The sequence below is a fragment of the Corella eumyota genome, chromosome 3, assembly GCF_963082875.1.
Source record: "Corella eumyota chromosome 3, kaCorEumy4.1, whole genome shotgun sequence".
Taxonomy (NCBI): domain Eukaryota; kingdom Metazoa; phylum Chordata; class Ascidiacea; order Phlebobranchia; family Corellidae; genus Corella; species Corella eumyota.
In genome coordinates, this window is record NC_137492.1 from 971,046 (window position 1) to 984,983 (window position 13,938).

Sequence of the window (13,938 nt, forward strand, 5' to 3'; positions counted from 1 at the left end):
TTTATAGCTCATTTCTAAACCAGTCTCGCTTATATATAACCTTAACTGACTTTTTACATAGCATAACCTAGCTTAAAGCGCAAAAAAGGCTTAACTAAACCTATACAAAACACGAATATACTCCGCAGCGTCGTCTAGCGGATAACCAAAAACACATTTTTGGTTATTTAGTATCAAAAGTTCAATGTACCTATTTAAACTTTTAAAAAGAAATTTCTGCACAGTCAACTTTAACTTTTAAAGTTTTTATTAAATTAAAATTAATCTAGTATATATTATCTTATGTATTCCCAGCAAATTAAATAAACAAGATATTTATTCTTCGCAAACTGTACAGTATAAGGTAATGAATAAAACCAACAATAAGAAGGAAACTTCCATGGCTAAAAACATGATATAAACTCTTAAAAATAAGGTGTTGTGTAGATTTATAAAAACACAAAGCGTACTGAAGTTTAAAACAAATTAATAATAAATAAGTTTGTTCAGATCATAAAAAAACTTCAAAAAAATAGGTCAAATTTCATTGAAAAACAAAGTCTTAGATTAAATTAGTAAAAACAGGCTGTCAGGGTAAGGGCAGTTCCTACTCAAGTGGCATGGTTTTAAGATCAGGTGACACCTCAAAATCACAACCAGTTGAATCTTTAATATCTTGAACAGTAAGACCTTCAGCTACCTCAGCCAAAATTAAACCTTTTGTTCGGTCTATGTTAAACACACACTAAAAAAAAATTTAGTATAAATAAAATTTAAATGTATTGCATTTTATTTTCATATAAATTTCTATTAATTCTTTTTCATAATTTTCTTTACAACCTAAATTTAAAGTAATCTTAACCCAAATGCAATAAAAGCAGTTATATTAAACTCTTTACAAAAACTCCTAAAATTTTACCATATACAGAATACCAACAACAAAATCCAAACCTTTTCAGTGATAATTGTATCAACACACTGCTTCCCTGTCAATGGCAAATTACAATTATCCAAGATTTTATGTTTTCCTCCCTTAGCACAATGCTCCATCGTCACGACAACCTTGGTTCCCTGGCTCCCAACCAAATCCATTGCTCCACCCATTCCCTTAACCATTTTACCCTGTAGATTATATTGGGGATTAGTTATAGAAAAGCAGATGCAGTGGGTAATGGTATTCACATTCACTTCTTTCTTTTAATATTATAGTCTACCAAAATTACAAATTCTCTAGAGTCATTATATTAATAAACAATTAAACAAAGTTAGGTGTAGTGGTCAAAAGACCTGGCTATACTACAGAAGGTCCTGTGTTCAATCACCACTGCTCTTATGCTGTAGCACTCTTGAGAAAGGCGCTATAAACAATATGACATCCTGCTGAATTAACTCTTCATTTGCAGTTTAATTATCAAGCAATAATAAATTATAGTATCACAAACTGCCAAAGCCAACTTGGGACTGGGTCAAGGTAACTGATGTTACTCTATGTTTAGGTTGTAAAGTTGACCATCCCATATTAGGAATAAATGTATATACAAATAAATAAAAATATTTCACATAAAATTAAAGTAATTAAAACACTTTGGTGTGGACAACTTACGGGTATCATCCAGTTAGCTAAATCTCCAAACTTAGAAACTTGCATTCCACCCAACACAGTAAGATCAATGTGACCACCTCTAATCATTCCAAAACTGTCATCACTTGAGAAAAACGAGGCTCCTGGCACAATTGTGACGGTTTCCTTGCCGGCATTTATTAGGTCAGCATCCACTTCTTCCTTACGAGGAAAGGGACCCTTTATAAAAACGTATTTAGACTTGTTAAGCACCTTTTTAAACTAAAAGTAAGATGTCAAATACAATGTCATTGTTTAAGCAATGTTATATACTATAAGCAAATAAACCAGCGACATGGTGTTGTGGTTGGCGTAACAACATGAAATCATAAGTTTAATTCCAACTGCCTACATGATGTGGCACTCTTGTAGTAAGGTATAACATATATTAATATAATAACAACCCTTACTGTGTAAGGCAACTCAAGACTGGTTCACAGCAATATTCACAAATACAAACATATGTTTTAGGTTGTAAAGTAGATTGTTTTACATGAAAGATAAACGAAAATAAAAAACTTACTAAACCAATGACTCCATTTTCACTTTGCAATGTTACATTAACCCCTTCCTTGATATAATTACTGGCAAGCATGGGCATCCCTATCCCCAGGTTGGCATACATCCCATCCTTAAACTCCAATGCTGCCCTCTTTATAATTCTCTCTCTCATTTGAGCTCCAGGTGAAGCTGATTTAGTGTTGCTTGTATCTGGTTCTTTGTACAATGAAAGTCTCTGAAAAAATTAACTTAAGATACACTACAGAGTTGAATATAAAATATTAGCAATAAGTGTACAATGCAATGTAGTTAAGTCTAACAACAAATCAAAATGTTAAAAAAACAGACAATTGAAAAATGGATATATTATATTTTTTATAAGACTTAGTAAGCCTACTTTATATGATCAAAAATAAACATAATTGTCATTAATTGTTTCACAGATTTTAAACAAACATTAAAATATCTCTCTACCTCAATTCTTTTCTCAAAGTGATCACATTTAATAACTCTTTGTACAAACACACCGGGTATGTGAACATTCTCTGGAGATATTTCCCCATTCTCAACAATTTCTTCTACTTCTACTATTGTGGTTTTTGCTGCCTAGAATAAATAAACAAGAAATTTACAAAATCCTTTAAAAAAATACTCTACAAATTAACAAAAAACACTTTTAACAGTTTTTTATCTGAGCTAGTTGCATCTATTTCATATACCCAATTTTACATGCAATTCATACACACAATAATACTTTAAAAAAGATACATATAAAATAGACTGGGATAGAATGGAATGAAAGAATCAAATGACTTAATCCTTAACCCAAACCTTCATCAATTTAGAATACACTTAATACATTTGATCCACTTAATTTTTTTGTTCATGTATATTTTATTGTTATCGCTTTAAAATACAACTTAACTTACTTTACACATTGGAGGATTAAAGTTTCGTGCAGTTTTTCTAAAAATAAGATTTCCAGCTTTGTCAGCTTTCCAGGCCTTAATGAGAGCAAAATCTCCCGTTATACTTTCCTCCATCACATAATTCTGACCATTAAACTTTCTTGACTTTCAAAAAAAAAAAGTTAAATTTATTGAATTAATTAAAAAAAAATTACAACCTAACTTGTACCTCTCTTTTCTCGCTTGCTATCTCAATCTCACCATTACCCCCATACTTAATAGGTGCCCCCCCTTCATGAATAAGGGTCCCATATGCTGTAGGGGTAAAGAAAGCTGGGATTCCTGCTCCCCCGGCTCTTATTCTCTCTGCCAGGGTTCCTTGTGGTGTTAACTCAACCTGGAAAATTAAATTGATTTTTAAAGTAGAAAAATGTTTAACATTTTTTCTTTTATAATAATACAACATGTACTCAAAGTATATATATATAATTTTTTTTATATATTTATTTATTCTTTATAAGATGTTGACTTTAAAATATAAACATAGAGTAACATTAGTTAAATTGACCCAGTCTCGAGTTGCCTTTGTCAGTTTAGAATAATATAAATTATAATTGCCCTTAATTAAGCTGCTAATTAGGTATTGGCTCAGCACAAGTTTACACCGTTTATAGCGTCTTACTCAAATGCACTACAGCATGAGAGCTTTTATTAAAACTCATGGCCTTATGTAGTAAAGCCAAGTGTTCTGACCACTACATCACGCTGTTGGTATCAATAACTACTCTATAAATAAATCCAAACCTCAAGTTCTCCTGATAAATATTGTCGCTCAAACTCAGCATTTTCCCCAACATAAGATGAAATCATTCGTCGAATTTGTTTCTTTGCCAATAATAAACCAAGCCCAAAATCATCAACTCTGCCAACAAAATAAGAGAATTACTAAAATAATTATTTTAAAAATATTAAACCCATGTAAAATTTAAAATCCTACATTTATGTATTCAAAATATTTTTATAAAACATATTTTTAAACTTTTTATACAATGCAACTTCAAATTCGTTTTTCTTTTTTTTTACCCAGCATTGTTGCTAACGACAACCAGATCCTTGCTTCCATTCCTCAACAAACCTTGAATCAAGTTCTCTGGAATTCCGCAAAGTCCAAAACCTCCAACTAATAATTTATTTCCATCTTTTACATCCTTCACTGCATCGTCAACATTTGTAAAAAACTCAGCATTGCGTAAACTACTCGTTGAAAATCGGCATGTCTTTATAAAAATAATTATGTAATAATTGTAAAGTAATGTCGTAAAAACATAATGAAACCTTAACTAAAGAGGATCAAAAAGGGCTTTAGATTCAATAGTTATTATATGGTCATATTAACGACCGGCAGCGTGGTGTAGTGGTAAGAACACTTGCTACACCACCATAAGGTCGTGGGTTAAATCCCCACTGCTCTCATGCTGTAGCGCCCTTAAGTAAGGCGCTTTAAACGATATAAACTTCTGCTAAGCCAGCACTTAATCAGCAGCAAAATAGGTAAATTTAATTATTTAGTTCTTACCTTATAAATAGATGAATTTATTCCAGCAATTTTTCGACAAAGAAAACTAAAGTTTTTTACGTGCATTTTAAATTATTATATTATCTATTCAACCTAAAAAAAAATTATATGCAATAACGTTTTGCAGCCTGACACCAATTGTAAGATTACGTAATTTCCTTATAGGCTAGCATAGTTTTACCCCACAAAATACGCATTAGTAAGCTCATCATTTCCTTAATATTTACAGCATATTTTGTTTGTTTTTACTAAAAACGTGATAAAAACAAAACTATTTTGTTAACATTAAAGTTTTTTCATGTTTTTGATAAAGCGTGTCAATCATCCAATTTTTAACCAATCAAAACGTAGGATTTAGGTACCTCCCCTCTAAAAATATGTTTAATGATATTAAAATAGCAATTACTAATAAGAGTAAAATTATTTTAAGAAATAAATTTAAAAAATAGTACAAATACTCACTAAAATATTTCAAAAATTGTCAAATATTTTGTAAATAAAAATTAAAAACTGCAATTTCAAGAAATTTCACGACAACACTGGCTTCCTTAGTAACGACAACTTTTTTATTTACTTTTTTAAAAGAATTAAATTTTTTGGCCTAAGGTAAGTTAAACCAATTTAAATTATAAATTTACTACTGCCAGTAATAAATAATATATATATTTGTGGTAATAAAATTGTTTTTTGTATTCGTACAACACAATTTATTGACCCATACTGTAGATTTTTTTTGAGCCGGCAGCGTGGTGTAGTGGTAAGAACACTTGCTACACCACACATGAGGTCGTGTGTTCAATCCCCACTGATCTCATGCTGTAGCGCCCTTGAGTAAGGCGCTATAAACTCCTGCTGAGCCAGCACTTAATCAGCAGCATAATTACCGGGCAATTATAATCTATAATATTCCAAACTGCCACAGGCAACTCGAGACTGGGTCGGAGTAACTTATGTCACTCTATGTTTAAGTCGCGCATTCGACTTTCCCACATTGAGGATAAAGATATATACAAAAAAACAAAACATTATAGTCAGATAGTTGTTATGAATACTTGATCTGTTAATTTACAATATTTTCAAACATAAATTTTTAATTAGTTATTGCAATATTTAAAGCTTTTTTTGGTAAAAAAGAGTTGCTTTAAAAATTACCCTTGCTGGGAATTAAACCAAGAGCATGTAGCATCAAACGTCAGTATAAATTTATGTAAAGCTTTTATTTTTTTAGATATATTTTTATAAATAAAAGACAATGTCGGATAAACCACCGACCCCTTCTGGAGCGAGGAAAAAGAGTCCGAAAGCTGACAAAAAAGACAAAGGTGAATTTTTATTTTTTAATAATTACAAACACTTTAAAACTTTTCTTTTTTAATAAAATATCCATATTTAGGTAGGAAGAGTCCAAAGGGTAAGAAAAGCCCAAAAGGAGGAAAGAAAAAGCAGAAATGTATTTGTTTCTTAATAATTAAAAGTTAATTTATTAGTGAAAATTCATTTTTACTGTTTAAATTGTAGTATAACCAAGGTTAGTTTTGTACACAGTCATAGTTCAGTTATTATTTAGCAAGGACACCGACTCCACCCCCAGCTAGTACAGCAAAGTCAAAAGAATCAAAGGCAAATGGTCAGCAATAAATATTAAGAACTATTAGGTTTTAATATCAAGTCTTGTTAAGATAATGTCAGAAATTAAGAGGATTTAGTTTTTAATGTAAGGGTTAAATAAACAATTAAAAAAAGGTTAAATTTATTTAAATAATCATGAGATGCATAGATAACTTTAATGTAATCAATTGCCTTTTTAAGGACCTCCCAGTGATATTGTCCCATTATTTATGGCAACAAAGTCACAAGAAATATTTCAAAGTGTCTGTGATGAGCATGTCACTGAAGACAACCCACACAAACTTATTAAAAAAGAAGATATCATCGCTGATATGAGAATGAGAGCTGCTATTTCGGATTTTCATCCTGTTAAACAAATTGTTATTGTAAGTAAATAATGTGTTATAACATTATAAAGCTAATAAAATTAAGCCATTTGAGGTAAATTAACACTTTCTATTAACAACAAAAGCTGTATCATTTTATAAATAGTCTATGAAGGTTTCAACAAATTTTAAAAATAAACTAAACAACATGACATACTCACATTTGGTTAATTTTAAAGACTTTTAATATAAATCAACTATTTATCATCTTAGGATTACCCGGGTGAAGAGCTTCTGATTTGTTATGACCCTGACTTTCAATATGGTCAAAACTTTTACCTGTGCATTACAGAAGATGCTAAGAACAGACTCCTTTTTCCAGGAGGAGTGGGAGAAGAAGGAGAGGGAGAAGGAAGAGCAGGGAGTGGTAAGAGATATCTATATCTTAGCCAAATTACACTCATATTTTCTATCTGTACTAAAACGATACTTTGCTATTTTTTACTAACACAGCTTTTAAACTACTAGGGGCAGGCAAAACTCCAGAGCCAGAAGAAGAGAAAGTTTACACGTACAAACCTCCTGAACCAAAAGATTGGATTCCACAAGGAAGTCAGGTTGAAGTAGAGGATGAAATGATAGTGGACACAAGACCAAAGGTTACACATCTTTTATTGTAATCTCTTTTTGATGTACTTTTGACAACCAAAACTTGATTTAATTTAGTTTATCTGATGATTTCCATTAAACTTTCTATAATATAAAAACCAATGGATATTGTATCCAAAATATTTCACTTCACAACTCATTTACTGTATATATAGTGTAACTAATTTCTTTACTAATTAGATTCAATTTCGAGCATCTAGAGTGCGTAGAGAATTTGGGGCCCCTTGTAAGTTTGAAGATCGAGATTCCGACCCAGCCTCAGTTGACCAAGGTTTATCAGCATCTTATTTATCATGTGCTTCGTATTCTGACAAGAACTTTACAATCAAGAAAAAAGAGTTGGATATAGCAGTGCAGGCCGTTCCTGAATATACAGATGGCACTTCACAAACTGATTGGTAAGTAATACATTGTGATTACCCTTATTATAAGAATGGCTTTTAAAATTGAAACTTGAACAAAATTCCATTGCTCAATGTTTAAGAGCCTACAGTTTTTAATTGTAAATGTATTATGCATAACATCAGATTTTAACTTAATTTAATTACATTCCTTATACTGAATCATTTACAACTGCATTTAAACCAACTTTATTAAAGTTATACACCTTTCTTTATCATACATGCTTAGTGAAATTAACATTTTAATATAATTATCTTCTAGGAAACATCCAGTAAATGCATCTGTTCAATATGAAGCCCGAACTTTAACTAAAGAGGAATCAACAGCTGCACAAAACACAGAAGAATATGAGGAATTTGTTAAAAACGCAGTGCCAAGGTAAAAAATTGTTTATTTTGCATTTAAGGAGCATTTAGGTCAGCTTTAATGTCATAGAACTACTTATTATCTTACTTCTAATTTCTGAACTGTATTTTATTCTTTTTTTTATTAATTAATTTCTTACAATCCCAACAGATTTGAGATAGCGTTGCAACAGAATGTAATTATGGACGTTTTCTTTGATGATTGGAAGGTATTGGGTGAAGAAGACACTAATTTTGGAAGCAAATCTGACAGTCATCTCAAGGTAAAAACATGGCGGAAGACTTTAAATTTTCCATAATAATTTGCAAATGCAAAAGCTTAAAAAATATAAGTTAGACAAAAATAATGTTTACAATTCAAATGTGTAGATTGATATAGCTCTTGTTCAAGAATATTTTCTTAATTTAGTCCTTAATTCTAATTCTTATTTTCTGCAGGAATACCAATCATTCACTGACCTGCAATACAGCAAAGACAAAACTGTTACCTGTGTGGACTGGCATCCACAGGTAAATATATTTCAATGCATTTTAGCACCTTTTCAACCTTGTCTGTTAAACATTAATTACTCTTACAGATCAAGGGATTAATGGCAGTCTCAGTAAGCGAGCGTTTAACTTTTGATGAGAGAATCGACAATGCAAATCGACTTCTGATGACACCTTCTCTTATTCTGGTTTGGAGTTTTTCCGATCCAATTCACCCTCAAGTAAGTTTAATTTTAAAGTTTTATGAATTTAAACTTACATAGAAAACTAAATTCAAATACAGATATGTAGGTTTACATTTTTTGTTGGTGGTGGCGATCTAATTGTTGTAGTAACTATTTTAAGGTAAATGTGAGTAATAACTTACAATGTCTTATTATCCGAGTTTATACTGCTACTACAGAAAGCATTTAAAACCACACTTTAACTATAAATATATTTGTACTTACGTAAATATTCTTATTGCTATTTAGTTATTACTAGAAGGCCCAGATGATATCACAACATTTCAATTCTGTCCATCCAACCCAAACATAGTGGCAGGAGGTTGTATTAATGGCCAGCTTGTGCTATGGGATATTACAGACTATGTTGAAAAATTAACTAGTAGTAAGGGCAGTCATTCTAAACCGCACCATAAGAAAACAGTAAGTGCTACGTGCTTAATTACTCAGGTTATTTCAGATGTTGATTTAAATATGTAGGGTGATAAAATACTGACTAATCTTTCATAGAAAATCAGTCTAATTTTTTATAAATAATCTAATTAGGAATAGTTTTCGTATTGAACCTTTGTATAAAAAATCTATATAGAATGGAGCTTAGTGAACAATACATCAATGTACGTCCAATTTATAGGTCTACAAAATAAATAAAACTACCGTAAGTGGTGCACAAGTAAATAACCACTGACATATCTTAGCTGCAACCATATAATAACAATTAAAATGGTAACTTAACTCATAATCTTTATATACAGGCCATGTTTGGTGAAGAAGTACAACCTGAGACTCCATCGGTTCGATATTGCGCAGTGTCTGCGATAGAAAATAGTCATCGGAGTATTGTGACATCAGTGAAATGGATTGCAGACCATTATGAGGTAACAATTAAATAATTTTGGATAACTTAGTAATGAAAAAAATTTTTTTTAAAGCTAAACTGCATTAACAAAATTTAAACAGAAAATAATAGATTTTAAAATATCAAAATTTTTAAAATTCTTTCAAACTCTTTGTTTCAGTTTAACAGATTTGGTTCCCCAGTTGAGAACAAGACTTGTGAGTGCAACCAGATAATAACAACAGGGGTTGATGGAAATGTGATGATTTGGGACATAAGAGCTCCCAAGGTTACTATTACAGCTAAGGAACAGGTAAATAGATTATTTTTTTATAGGACGTATATGCAGCATGGTGTAGTGGTCAGAACACTTGGCTTCACTATATGAGGTCCTGGGTTTGAATCTTACTGCTCTCAAGCTGTAGCGCTCTTTAAGTAAGCTCTATAAACGGTATGAACTCCTGCCAAAGCACACCTAATCAACAGCTTCATTATCGGAAATTATAATCTATAATATTTTAAACTGCCATAATCAATTCGAGACTGGGTGGGGTAACTGATGTTACTCTTTGGTTAGGTCATGAAGTCGACTTCCCATACAAAAAATATATACACACTTTAGTAAAACTTTTGTTATTTTCTCAGCAAGCCCAGGACAAAGCAGCTGCTGCAGCAACTCCATATGGTGTTTCCCAGGTGTTTAAACATTTGGATTTAACATGGAAACCATTGTTAAAGTTAACCATGGCCAAGATGGACAGCAGTGGGGATTATAGTCCTATTAAAGTTAGCTTACCTGAGAGGCAAGGAGTTAGAGATCATGGTAAGTGTGTAGAGTTTTTTACTTATGGTTATCAATACCATTTTAAAGACAAAATTTAAAAAAATATATTAGAGTAATAAAAACAGAAGAAAACAGTTTTCCAAACCTGTTAAATAGTTTTTTAGACAAGATTATATACATCTACTTATTAAATTTATTAATTAGTTGTTTGTAAATTAAATTTTTGTATTAAAAACCCAACAAAAAATATGCCTTAAAATGTTAGTTTACACAAAAATCTATCTTATATTGAAATCCCTTTTTTATTCCAGTTCCTATCCCTGAGCAAGTAAAGAAAGATGGACCAGGGTTAGCCAAGGTTCCTTCTGGTAAGAACCAAAAAGTTCTGGACATGGTTAGCACCAAATATTTCATCGGGACAGAAGATGGGGAAGTTGTGTATGCTGACTTTAAACTCGAGAAAGATAACGAGACAGGAAAAGCTAACGGTAAGTACTTTATTGGGGTAGTAAACACTTTTTGTATAAGAAATAGTAAGGACTTGTTTTTTAGCAGTTAACACTTTTTGTATGATGATAGTAAGTACTTGTTTTTAGGCAGTAAACACTTTTTGTATAAGAAATAGTAAGTACTTGTTTTTAGGCAGTAAACACTTTTTGTATAAGAAATAGTAAGTACTTGTTGTTGGTAAGCACTTTAAATTTAATTTCAATATCTTGTTTTTAGTCCCAAAACCTTCGTGGTGTGTAGCTCCCCATGATGGACCAGTGAACACTCTGCAAAGAAATCCGTTTTTCAACGATGTTATGCTCAGTGTGGGAGGATGGACTTTCTCTATTTGGAAGGAGGGTGTAACTGTAAGTGTCCTTCGTATGTGGGGGATTACAAAACTTGTCATATATACTATACCAGTTTAAGTAACATTTTGGTATATAATTTGATACCCAGTATATTATACATATTATATTATACAAAGCTTTTTTACTAAAATACACTTTAACTTGCTAGCATTTGCATAGGTAACTTTAAAGGCCTATAGTTTGCAATGTGCTATTATTACAAATAACTTCATGACCTTTTTCGTCTTTACCATATACATATACTTAAGCTACCACCCTGCTTGCCCCTTACAATAGCAGTAATATCACTACTGGCTTTAAAAAAAAACAATATACAATGTTTATTGTATTCTTGTAAGAGTTATATTGGTTACCACCTAATGTTTAAACCCTATGGTATACTACAGAGTGGGGCGATATTGCAATCAAGTTGTGCTGCAAAGTTGTACACTGCTGGACATTGGAGCATGACTAGACCTGCTGTGTTTTATCTTGGCACCAAGGATGGAAATATTGAGGTAGATTAATTGTTTACCAAAGTAAGCACACATTAAGTCTGAAACTTGATATTATGTAAGGGGATCACATATTGTTAACTAAAATTGTTTAACTGTTATTTGGTACTGGGTTTTGGTATCAGTAAAAAAAAAAAGCTTTTCTAAAACCCCTTTTTCTAAGTTAAAAATCTTAAAAACACATTACCCTATTTTCACTTGTTTTAACTAATAATTTATCCCCAAATTTCAAGGTATGGGACCTAATAGATCGCACCCATGAACCCCTGTTAGTTCAAAATGTCACAGCTGCCCAGGTGACCCAAGTTACCCCATGGGTTGTGTCAAAGAAACAACATCTGCTTGCTGTTAGTGATAATGTTGGAACACTTCATATATTGGAGATACCATGGAATTTAAGGAGGCCTGCAAGCAGTGAGGTGAAAAGATAAGTTTATTAGAATTTACTCGTCAGATGTGGAACAGTCGACTTTAAGAACTGGAAATAGATTAACATCAGTTACCCCAACCCAGTCTTAAGTTAATTTTGGCAGTTTGGGATGTTATAGATTATAATTGCCAAAAAATTAAACTGCTGATTGCTTTTTCGGCAAAAGTTCATACTGTTTATGGCACTTTACTCAAGAGCACCATCGAATGGAAACAGTGGGGGTTGAATCAAGGTCTCATAAAGTCAATCCAAGTGTTTTAACTTCTTGTAAAATACTTAAATTATTATGAGCTGTTAATACGACGAAAAGTAATGTATTTTATATAACTGAAGTTGTATCAAGTTAAAGCAATTTTTTTTTAAACCACAGAAACATTCGGTCAAAAATTACTTTGATCGTGAAACAAAAAGATTAAATTATTTCGAATCTCGCTCTTACACGAGGGAGCAAGAGAGACAAACTGCTGCAGATAAGAAAAAACAAGGAACTGTAAGTTGAAATTTTATCCATAATTTTGTTTAAATAATTTTCTAACTGTCAATCAAAAATTTTTCAACCAATCAGGGGAAAGGGGAGGAGCAACCTACGGAAGAGGAAGTTATGGAGGGCTACAAAGTTGAGTTCGATTCTTACAAAACTTTGGAGAAGAAATTGCTGCAGCAACTTGGTATATTAGAAGAAGACAAACCAGAAATTTAAACTTTTTGCATTTTTTGTTGTTGTTTTTTTATGTAAAGTTGATATATGAGAATACAGATTTTATTTTTGTTGTATATAAGACGTAAGCGCGCGCGCATGTTAAACGGGTGACTGTTATTTCAACCAGCAGCGTGGTGTAGAGTGGTAAGAACACCAGTTACGTCACACATGGGGTCGTTGGTTCAATCCCAACTGCTCTCATGCTGTAGCGCCCTTAAGTAAGGCGCTATAAACAGTACAAACTCCTGCTTAGCCAGCACTTAATCAGCAGTATAATTATTGAGCAATTATAATCTATAATATCCCAAACTACCACAGGCAACTTGAGACTGGGTCGGAGTAACAGTTGTTACTCTATGTTTAAGTCGCGCATTCGACTTTTTCACATCGAGGAATAAAAATATATATACAAAAAAACACACTTTTACCGAATAAACATTTGCCGAAAACAAAATTTTACTGACCACGAGGCCTTTTTGTTTAATTTCCTTATACCCCAAATTTGTGGGGTATCGTGACCTTAAAAAGCGACTTCTAAAAAATTTAACAATTACAATTGCCAATCGTAATATGGTAACAACACACGAAATATTGATTTTTAGACTACAAACGAAATCAATAATTTTATATATCAGTTTGAAACCCAAAATAGCGCTAGGCGTAGACGTGCTTACTAATGTATGCATATAAATTGTCACTTATTGGTAGATATACAACTTAAATATTTTTAATAAATTATATTTTAGTTTGAAAAACGTTTAATCAGTTTGTATCATGATCAAACAACGGGAAAGGTTGAAAACGTGATCTTTTACAACTACTTTTCATTAATTACCCAGAACGTTATTTTAGTCAGGTTCTACAAAGCGCAAAGTTGGCCCAAAAAGTAAAAATATTTCGAATTTTTGAAAACCAGTTCACCATGACTTCCTTTAAGTATTTAGAATGCCTCGAAACGCGGGTTTAAATGACCGAATTTTGCAATACTGAGTTTGTATATTTAATGAACGTGATTAACTACAATTAAGAGCATTTGACGTCATTAGGAAACAGTGCATATTGTGACATAACTTGCGTCATGTTTTTAATCAAGTAGTTTTTTTGTAATTAATTGACCTACGGGCAAATACCGATACTTTAGCAAAAGTTGCAAACGTAAACTAA

At 31.8% G+C, this 13,938-nt stretch overlaps 2 protein-coding genes across 2 annotated transcripts; one reads left to right on the forward strand and one right to left on the reverse strand.

Moving 5' to 3' along the window:
* Nucleotides 1-306: 306 nt before the first annotated feature.
* Nucleotides 307-4,680, reverse strand: LOC145744553 (succinyl-CoA:3-ketoacid coenzyme A transferase 1, mitochondrial-like). Its single transcript, XM_082562427.1, has 10 exons — nucleotides 4,586-4,680; nucleotides 4,093-4,286; nucleotides 3,814-3,931; nucleotides 3,239-3,406; nucleotides 3,031-3,174; nucleotides 2,576-2,707; nucleotides 2,124-2,336; nucleotides 1,583-1,780; nucleotides 931-1,101; nucleotides 307-724 (listed from the first exon to the last, which is right to left on the reverse strand). Exons 1-10 carry the CDS (start codon nucleotides 4,649-4,651, stop codon nucleotides 587-589), a joined length of 1,542 nt encoding a protein of 513 aa, XP_082418553.1. The 5' UTR covers nucleotides 4,652-4,680; the 3' UTR covers nucleotides 307-586.
* Nucleotides 4,681-5,811: 1,131 nt separating this feature from the next.
* On the forward strand, nucleotides 5,812-13,074 carry LOC145744679 (dynein axonemal intermediate chain 3-like). The gene is made up of 19 exons (XM_082562592.1): nucleotides 5,812-5,907; nucleotides 6,395-6,579; nucleotides 6,793-6,946; nucleotides 7,048-7,178; nucleotides 7,369-7,586; nucleotides 7,852-7,968; nucleotides 8,107-8,218; nucleotides 8,394-8,465; nucleotides 8,534-8,665; nucleotides 8,918-9,091; nucleotides 9,424-9,546; nucleotides 9,688-9,819; nucleotides 10,152-10,329; nucleotides 10,602-10,778; nucleotides 11,017-11,147; nucleotides 11,537-11,647; nucleotides 11,878-12,063; nucleotides 12,445-12,564; nucleotides 12,640-13,074. The coding sequence occupies exons 1-19, from the start codon at nucleotides 5,838-5,840 to the stop codon at nucleotides 12,772-12,774; spliced, it is 2,658 nt and encodes an 885-aa protein (XP_082418718.1). The 5' UTR covers nucleotides 5,812-5,837; the 3' UTR covers nucleotides 12,775-13,074.
* The last annotated feature ends 864 nt before the right edge of the window (nucleotides 13,075-13,938 follow it).